Source organism: Centruroides sculpturatus, unplaced genomic scaffold (assembly GCF_000671375.1).
Source record: "Centruroides sculpturatus isolate CEXI.00-Female unplaced genomic scaffold, Cexi_2.0 scaffold415, whole genome shotgun sequence".
Classification (NCBI taxonomy): domain Eukaryota; kingdom Metazoa; phylum Arthropoda; class Arachnida; order Scorpiones; family Buthidae; genus Centruroides; species Centruroides sculpturatus.
In genome coordinates this window covers 308,374-318,378 of record NW_019384825.1, presented here as the reverse complement: position 1 = coordinate 318,378, position 10,005 = coordinate 308,374, and the positions used below count along the sequence as shown (strand labels likewise).

Sequence of the window (10,005 nt, the reverse complement as noted above, 5' to 3'; positions counted from 1 at the left end):
TTAAAAATTATTTTTTTATTTTGTACAAACAAAATAAATATATTGAAAAATATAAAAACAATAAAAAATTATACTTCAGAAGTTAATTTAATATCAAAAACGTAAAATATTTGAGTAGCCCAAGACATAGCCAAAGATTGCAGCGCCACAGCACTGGTGAAAATTTAAATTTGCCAACTGGAATTCTTTTGGATGATTGACATTTCGGATGATTGACTTTTGGATAATCGACGCTCTACTGTATATTGTATAAAGTTCAGGTATAAAAACCCAAAAGATGTTCTACTGAAAAATGTTGAGTATAAGATGTCTGTATAAATAAATGAACATTTATACATTAACATAATGATCCCTGAATTTGAAAATGAAAACAAAAATAAAATAGCTCTTTTTGCATTTATCTGCAAAAAATTTGATATAATCATATTAATCATTATGGTTGAAAGTAAGTATTGTTATTTAATTTACAGAGATAATATATGGCTGTACAGAAAGTAACTGCTGTTTTCATATACAATTGAAATAGGGAAAGTAAAAGCATCAGTTTTTATTGGAAATTTAGTGTAAAATTCTGTAGGCATTTGGCATTGATAGAGTGAAATTCAGGTGTTGTTACTTGCTCAATAACAGCCATTCAAAACATGTGCTGCAATTGAGAATCCTACCAACTGTGAAGTATATTCAGTTGTAAGGTTTCTATCATTAGCCTAAAACTGTAAAGTGGTTGAAATCCATCATTACATTAAAGCACTTAAGGAGGATCATTTAGAACAATTATCATGGCATATTGAGCTCTGAGATAGTTTTCTTGCATAACTCCTGTGTATTTCCGTGTATATTCAAACCCTGCTGCAACAATTCAATTGGTAATTGCTTGATCATACTCTATACAGCCCTGATTTAGCACCTTGTGATTACAAACTTTGCATTCACATGAAGAAGTGGCTTGCATCACAATGCTTTGAAAATAACAGAGTTGCAGTCCAGCATTAGGATATGGTTTCAATCGCAAGTAGCAAAATTCTATGAAGATGGAATACAAAAGCTTATTAATTTAATTATTATGATAAGTGTCTCAATTTAGTTGGAGATTATGTTGAAAAATAATCAAAAGTTGTAGTTTTCAGTTCTATATAATAAAAGTTATCTAACTGTATTGATGTTTCAATAATCAAAAAGAAGTTACTTTTCAGATAGCTCTCATGTACAGTATTGATTATATTTTCACTATGATGGTATAATAAAATATAGTTAAAGTATCTTATCTCAAAAGTATTGAAAATAAAATATTATTAAAATCAAATTCTATTATGAATATTATGAATCAAATTACAATCTAATACAAATATTATGAATCAAATTCAACAACAACAAAATGATAATAATAATTTAGAATTATGACTTTTGATTCTCATAATAATCCAGGGCTGTGGAGTCGGAGTCGGAGTCGTGGAGTTTTGGTGTTTTAGCCGGAGTCGGAGTCGTCAAAAAATCCGCCGACTCCGACTCCTTTTTTACTTACCAACTTGTTATGTATATAAAACAGAAAAGTATTGGAATTGTGTCAAATTTGACCCTCCAAGTTTTTTTTTACAAATCTACAGGTTTGGAGACCTCCCGAACCCATCAAAAAAAGTCAATAAAAGGGGAAAAATTGTATGTGTGTGTGTGTTGGCATCTAATTTGTTTAATTTCTTTATTTTCTGTTCTGAGATATTAAACAATATCTCAGAATGGGTAAAGTTTAAGAAACGAAATGTGGCACTGTAGCTTGCGTATAAAGGGGCATTAATACTATTAAATTTTGGTTCTTAATTAAAGGTCAACAGAGTGAAGACATAAAAGGGGCTATGTGTCGTATCTCTTAATGAATATTTTACTCGTTATTAGCGTACAAAATTTAAAAAAATAAAATAAAACTTGTCTCTACCCTCAAAGTAAACTTTTCTTTGTCATTTTATAATAATACAGTAAAACCGTTAAGATGTTCTCGCCTAAGATGTTAGAATGTTTATGGAGACATGATTTAATTCAACCACTTTGACGCTTAATAACTAACTCCTGTGTTAAACCATCTGACTCTGATTCTAACCACTCTGACGCTTAATAACTAACTCCTGTGTTAAACCATCTGACTCTGATTCTGACCACTTTGACCACAGAAATTATTAGGCTTCAAACAGGGTGAACAAAATCATGTCCCCCACACAGTCTAACATCCACACATACAGAAAAAACCTCAAATCTTTTGCTTAATTAACTCAAAATTTCAAGGTGTTCTGAGTCCAAAAATGTAAAAATTTGGGAGGGGTCATTTTTTTGACCAAGCGCTACACTTTGTTATATATCCTCTGTTATATATAACAGCCGGAAAAGTAAAAATTATTGAATACATATTTATATATTACTTAGAGGAGTCTTTTAGCTTTGAAATAAAAAGTTTCTATGCTCTATCTTTATTAGAACTCTATTTATTGAATCTTTTATTCTGAGGTCACATGATGACATCAGAATTTTCGGGTCTCTTTCGGTAACAAGTCCCCTGGTCGGAGTCAGATGGTAAGGAAAAGTCGGAGTCGGTAGATTTTTACACGACTCCACAGCCCTGTAATAATCAAAGCTGTAAGATTTTTACAAAGTCAATTTAAGTAAATAAAAATCTGTTACAAAGCTGACAATAAATACAGATCATTATTTTGTAATAACTTTAATTCTTAAAAATAATTTGATTTTTAATTAATTAATTTAGGAATGTCTAAAAAGTACACAAACTCACAATGTCATACATTATTTTCTGTTTATAAGAAACTAGCTACATAGGCCCAGTGTTGCTTGGGCTTTTGAGGAAGTAGGGAATTGGTGAGGTTGAGTGGGAAAGGATGATAAAAAGAATGGTCTTAGTAACTAAAATGTACATTTATTGACCTCCATATTTACAATAATGAAACTGCAAAGCATAAGAAAATTGTTTGGGTTAAAGTTAACAGTGGGTAGGACCTTTATCACTTCCTCACACCTAAACCTGTAGATGATGCTGTTAAAGAGAGATTTGAAAAACATTGCATCTTTCTCAAATCTCTCTTTAATAGCATCATCTACAGCAGTGTTTCTCAACCTCTAACAAATCGTCGCCCCCTTCAATAAAACCGTTATGTAGTATCGCCCCTTTACTACAAAATTCTGATGCCGAGGGACAAGGCTAACGCCAAATTCGTACTGCATCGAATAGACTAGTGACTATATAATGTTATTTGTTTAATTATTGTACGATATAACGAATAAAATATCTAATTATTCTTAATATAATGTTTTACTATATCGCCCATAAAATTGTTTTTTCACCCCCCCAAAATATAAATTGTTACTAATCGCCCCCTGGACATGGAAAAACGCCCACATGGGGCGATATCGCCCCCGTTGAGAAACACTGATCTACAGGATAATAAATAAAATCAAAACCTTTAAATAATCCAGCAAATCGTTTTTTAATATCTTAAAAACGCTTTAAGCAGTCATCCTCAGTTATCATTTTGATATTAAAAAACGATTTGCTGGATTATTTAAAGGTTTTGATTTTATTTATAGTGTAGTTCCAGTAAGAAAGTATTTTATTTATTTACAGGGATAATAGCTTTAATTTAATACCTGAGCCATATTTTTAACCCCAGCTGTCTACTCAAACTAAGTCAGACATACTGAAACCCTCTTTCAATTAATATATTGATTAGCATAAAAATAACCTAGCAGTTTAAGTTATTATTGATACAATACTATCAAATTAAGAAATGAACATATAATATCAAGTTAAGAAGTGGTTTTGAATTAAAGAGAACAATATGTAATATTTCATTAATGATCTTTATAAGAAAACTAAGATATTTAATAATTTCAAATAAACTTTCCAATTTAATTAAACAAAGTAATCAAAAANCTATACAAGCGTTTAAGCAAGTATTAGCATTCTCCAGTATGCATATAGTGTGAGCCTGGTTCTGCACATGCGCCAACTTGCACTTCACAGAGCTAACTGCTCGTTTGGTTTCTAAATTATATTTGAATATTTGTTTCCTGTTCTTAACGGCTTTGACAAAAGTTTCAACCTAAATTTTATGCATTCTATTCTACATCAGATTATTTCCGTTTAATTTTTCGGTAAATCTCTGTATTCGCCTCATGGGGAGATTCGGGTAGGAGTAACGTAAATAACCTAGATGACTTACCTCTATTGGATATTGGAGGTATATATGAATACGAAAAAATCGTACAAGAAAAAAAAAAAAAAAAAAAAAAAAAAAAAAAAAAAAAAAAATTTTTTTTTTTCTCTTAATTAAATATAAAAAAATAAAATTTTACAAACATAANGAAAGGATGATAAAAAGAATGGTCTTAGTAACTAAAATGTACATTTATTGACCTCCATATTTACAATAATGAAACTGCAAAGCATAAGAAAATTGTTTGGGTTAAAGTTAACAGTGGGTAGGACCTTTATCACTTCCTCACACCTAAACCTGTAGATGATGCTGTTAAAGAGAGATTTGAAAAACATTGCATCTTTCTCAAATCTCTCTTTAATAGCATCATCTACAGCAGTGTTTCTCAACCTCTAACAAATCGTCGCCCCCTTCAATAAAACCGTTATGTAGTATCGCCCCTTTACTACAAAATTCTGATGCCGAGGGACAAGGCTAACGCCAAATTCGTACTGCATCGAATAGACTAGTGACTATATAATGTTATTTGTTTAATTATTGTACGATATAACGAATAAAATATCTAATTATTCTTAATATAATGTTTTACTATATCGCCCATAAAATTGTTTTTTCACCCCCCCAAAATATAAATTGTTACTAATCGCCCCCTGGACATGGAAAAACGCCCACATGGGGCGATATCGCCCCCGTTGAGAAACACTGATCTACAGGATAATAAATAAAATCAAAACCTTTAAATAATCCAGCAAATCGTTTTTTAATATCTTAAAAACGCTTTAAGCAGTCATCCTCAGTTATCATTTTGATATTAAAAAACGATTTGCTGGATTATTTAAAGGTTTTGATTTTATTTATAGTGTAGTTCCAGTAAGAAAGTATTTTATTTATTTACAGGGATAATAGCTTTAATTTAATACCTGAGCCATATTTTTAACCCCAGCTGTCTACTCAAACTAAGTCAGACATACTGAAACCCTCTTTCAATTAATATATTGATTAGCATAAAAATAACCTAGCAGTTTAAGTTATTATTGATACAATACTATCAAATTAAGAAATGAACATATAATATCAAGTTAAGAAGTGGTTTTGAATTAAAGAGAACAATATGTAATATTTCATTAATGATCTTTATAAGAAAACTAAGATATTTAATAATTTCAAATAAACTTTCCAATTTAATTAAACAAAGTAATCAAAAATATCTCAAAAATCAGAATTTCTGCCAATTTTAAATATATTATTTAAACTAAACTGCTATATACAGTCTCACAAATACTAAAAAAGAAATACACATTAATGAAAAGAATAAATTCATTTCTTTAACAGAAGATTAATTTTTATTTCATTTGGGTTATATTCAATAATGTACTTAGCAATGTAGGATATGATGTCAATTATGTAGTAGAAATATGATGTAACTAAATAATAATGATATTCTTCTTAAAAAATGATCTATTATCAAATGTTTAATTAAAATTACATTTTAGAAAAACGATTTTGGGAAAAATAAAATAAAACAAATAGTTCTAGTTTTAGATTTTATATAACCAAACTTAATTTTTTATTGCATTCATTTACTGAATTTATAGCATAATGTAGTAATCTGTTAAATGTAATAAAATGAAATGAAAGCATTTCTTTTATTACTCCATGTTCAAACTAGTCTTTGTCTGAGTATTATTCATGATTGCATATTATCATACAGAAAGTATATAAAAACATAAAAACTGAAATTAGTACTTTGTAAAAGCATTTTACAGAAAATGAAAACTTCAAACTGTAGTGTTGCTCCATATGTACTACACACCACAGCTCTGTTTTTGTGTTTCTTTACTACTGAATATGTTATACCTGACTACATGAGATCTTACCAAACTTATAAACTGAATAAACTTAAAATTGCAGACATAGCACAGAATTCTTGAAACTTATAAGATAATATTTATACCTCCTCTCACATATAATTCTACCAGATATCAGAAGAGACAACCACATTAAAAATAGAAAAAACAGCAATGAATCAAGATATCTTGTATACAGGCAAATATTCTCTGACAGAAAAAATCTAAGAGCATTTTTGCAACTGCCTCATTTCTCCAAAGAAAGCAGAAAAATAAAATTGTGCAACAGAGACAAGGTGAAGAACATAATGAGTGTATTGAAGCCTTTATACAGTAGAGCAGGGGTGGCCAAAACTTGGCGCATTGGATGATTACAAGTGGCGCTTCAGTCAGTTCTGAGCAACATTGCCATATTTGGCTTCTTTGCAATTAAGAATATTACATAGAAAATTAATTTTTTATAGTCTGTCTTGACAAGTTCATTTGTTGCACAATTCGTTGCAATCAACTTTACAGATGAAATGAGTGTTCTCCTCATAGTAAATTACAGTGTATGCATGTATGTTTATTTTCGACCAGTATATAGGCGTCTAAATGACAGTGCTAACGTCCCACGATAGTGCTATCGTCCGGATAGTCCGGGAATCGGTCGGACTACTACCAACTTCCTGCGACACCTGTTGACCTTTTTTTTTGCTTCTACGATACACGATACATTCCTGATTGTGTACACCACTAATATCGACCACTGCGCATCTGAACTCGTCTATCAAAACATTGGCGCATAGTATGCAAAAGGTTGGCCACCCCTGCAGTAGAGCATTGATTATCCAAATAATTGGGACTGGAGTTATTCGGAAAATCGATGTTTCAGATAACCGATTATGTACAAAAAAATATATTAACCTATCCCATGATGAAATTTGTTCAAATCCTGGCAAGAATAGCATATTTCAAAATTACACATAATGAATATTTATTAAATTTTCCATCTGATATTTAATTATTTTACTTGGGTTAAAGTTTATAGCATAATGTAGCTATCTGTTAAATGTAATAAAATGAAATGAAAGAATTTCTTTTTGTCCTTAAGTATCCTCTCATGGTCGCACCAGTGATGCCATCTAAAATACACACACCAACAAAAATAATATTGGAGTAGCCCAAGACAAAGCCCACAGCACTAGCAGAAATTTAAATTTGCTGATTGGAAAACTTTTGGTTAATTGACATTTCAGTTGATCGACATTCAGATAATTGATGTTCTATTGTACTTGGAAATATTCTTGATTGACCAACATGAAAAACAGACTGTGCATGTACATACATACACAATGTGGTAAAAATCTCAGAAAATCAAAATTCTGTATCTATGTTCAATGTTTATATGAACAAACACAACTCCTTATCTATCCCATCCTAGACATCTGCACAATTAAAGGACCTTACATAATATACCGAAATGGCCAAAACCAAAAAGCTATTTAATATTGGTCTATTATGATATAACATCAGTCATATGTCATATCTGTATGACATTGGAAAGATGTGTGGCATATCATATATCATATTGTCTTACTTGTTTGTATTTTGGATATGAAATGAATTAATTAAATGTAATTAAATATTTTTCTGATACTTCTAATTTTAGATTGTTAAAATTACAGCATTCAAATTCAGAAGAGTTCCAGCTATAAATTTATATCTACAATAGGAAGTGAATGTCTATTTTGACTAATAATAGTTTATTTTAAAAATATATAATTTTTTGTTTTATAAATGTAAACTGATCAATAATAAAATTTGACATAATAGTTCAGTTAAGATTTAAATTTAACATTTCAAAGTTGTATCTTCTATGTGAAAAGAAATTTGCTTAAAATAATTTTAATTGTTTTGAAGCATAACCTTTAATTTATACTCCATGCATTCTTGATAATTGACTTTTTATGGATATATTATTTAGCAGTAATCAATAAGAAATATTATTAGAATGCTTCAAAACAGATTAATAAAAGCTGACTCGTCAATTATTATATTCTATTTCGACGACGCCAAGAATAGCATATTTCAAAATTACACATAATGAATATTTATTAAATTTTCCATCTGATATTTAATTATTTTATTTATTATAATTTGGTAATTTATTAAATGAAATTATGTAATTTTTCAATGTCTTTATTTTTATTCTGATTTTTAAAAATTTTAACATTCGAATTCACACTCATCAAATATAACTTTATTTTCCAATTTAAAAAATAATATATATTTTAAGAAAGCAAATATTTATTATTTTTTTTTATCTATAATTAATTTATTGAAAATCTTGAAATACATACATTATTTATTTAGCTGTAGAAACGATCAATGTATAAAACACTAATGATTGATCATTTTGATCATTGAACACATGATTGATTAGTTTGATCATTGAACACTGATGACTGATCATTTTACTTTAAAATACAAAATAAACTTAACAACATGATTAGATTTAAAATAAGCAAAGATTCAACAATTTGAAATCCTTACAACTTTGTAAAGAAACAAAAACAATCTTGAAAACTTAATTGAGATTGTTTTTTATGTATATAAACAATAGGAAAGTTAATCATGTCTAATATATAGGATGATAATTAAAGTATCTATCTAATAAATTCACAATATGTACTAAATCAATTTTTTTAAAATTATATACAGTTCTTTTTTCGAAATTTCACAAATGGAATGTTTGTTCAAATGAACATGTGGTCATTCTTAGGCCTACTTCATGAAAGCAAATGACATACGATTGAAAAGAAAATATTCATATTACGATTTATTTAGTATATTTAAATGAAAACAAATTGATAAATACCTCTGATTTAGTTCTAACTTCGTTATCTGTATTTAACAAATTACTTAAAATCGAATTAAATTGCACGCGATCGTCTGCCGCCATTATCAATCTGGCAACCAAAGGAAAGAGCGTGCTAAAAAGGCGCGCGCTCCCACGTGATATTGCATCATAAACAAACTCACAATGTGTATTACAAAAATAATATAATTTGTTTAAATAAAAATGAATTATTTTAACTTATTATTATTATTATTATTATTAAACTAAAATTAATATTATTGAATTAAATTGTGGTTGTTTCTAATATAATAAATGTCTTCTACTCCAATTAACTATAATATGAATAAAGGATTGAATGATTTTGACTGTAGGCAAAATCAGGTTTTTCTCCTCTGAGAAATGAAAATCGATATTAAAAGATATATTAAAAGAGATAAATATTAATAACACATTTATTAAAGCAGTTAAAGAATTATATAGAGAATTCATAACGAAAATAAAAATTTGAAAATTTGAAATATCAGAAGGATTTATGGTATCAAAAGGACTAAGGGACGTTATATCTCACCAACTTCATTTAAAATCTACGTAGAAGGAGTATTGAAAATATGGAAAAAAGAATGTTGTAATATGAGAATAGATAATAACGGTAAGACGATGTTTACATTGCAATTCGCAGATGACCAAGGGGTAATGGCAGAAGATAAGGATGATCTGGAATACAGTAATACCCCGAACTTACGCGATAGGTGGGACCGAGCGATAACCGCGTAAGTCGAATTCGCGTAAGTCGGGGTATAATTTTGCATATAAAGACATACAAATAATGTTTAATTGGGGCCAGAGACTAAAAAAAGCAATAATTTAGAAAAAAAAATGTTTAATAAAATCTTAGATAATACATATGTATAACATATTATATTATTATACAATTTTTCACAATTACTTGATTATCACACCATAATTTTAACATTGTTTCCATCTCAGCGATAATACCGTGACGTTTACGAATGATGCTTGAATTTAAAGATTGAGCATTTTTCACAGCTTCGAGAATTTTTTCTTTGCCTTTTATAATTGTTCTGACCGACAATTCCGGTAG

The 10,005-nt window shown here is 29.0% G+C and overlaps 1 protein-coding gene across 1 annotated transcript in view; it reads right to left on the bottom strand.

Annotated features, from left to right (window-relative positions):
* The window catches only part of LOC111630015 (importin-5-like), a 101,005-nt gene extending 91,952 nt beyond the window's left edge, over positions 1–9,053 (bottom strand). The window contains 1 exon segment of the mRNA XM_023374007.1: positions 8,922–9,053. Coding sequence (XP_023229775.1) covers positions 8,922–9,005 — 84 coding nt within the window. The 5' untranslated portion in view covers positions 9,006–9,053.
* Positions 9,054–10,005: the final 952 nt, after the last annotated feature.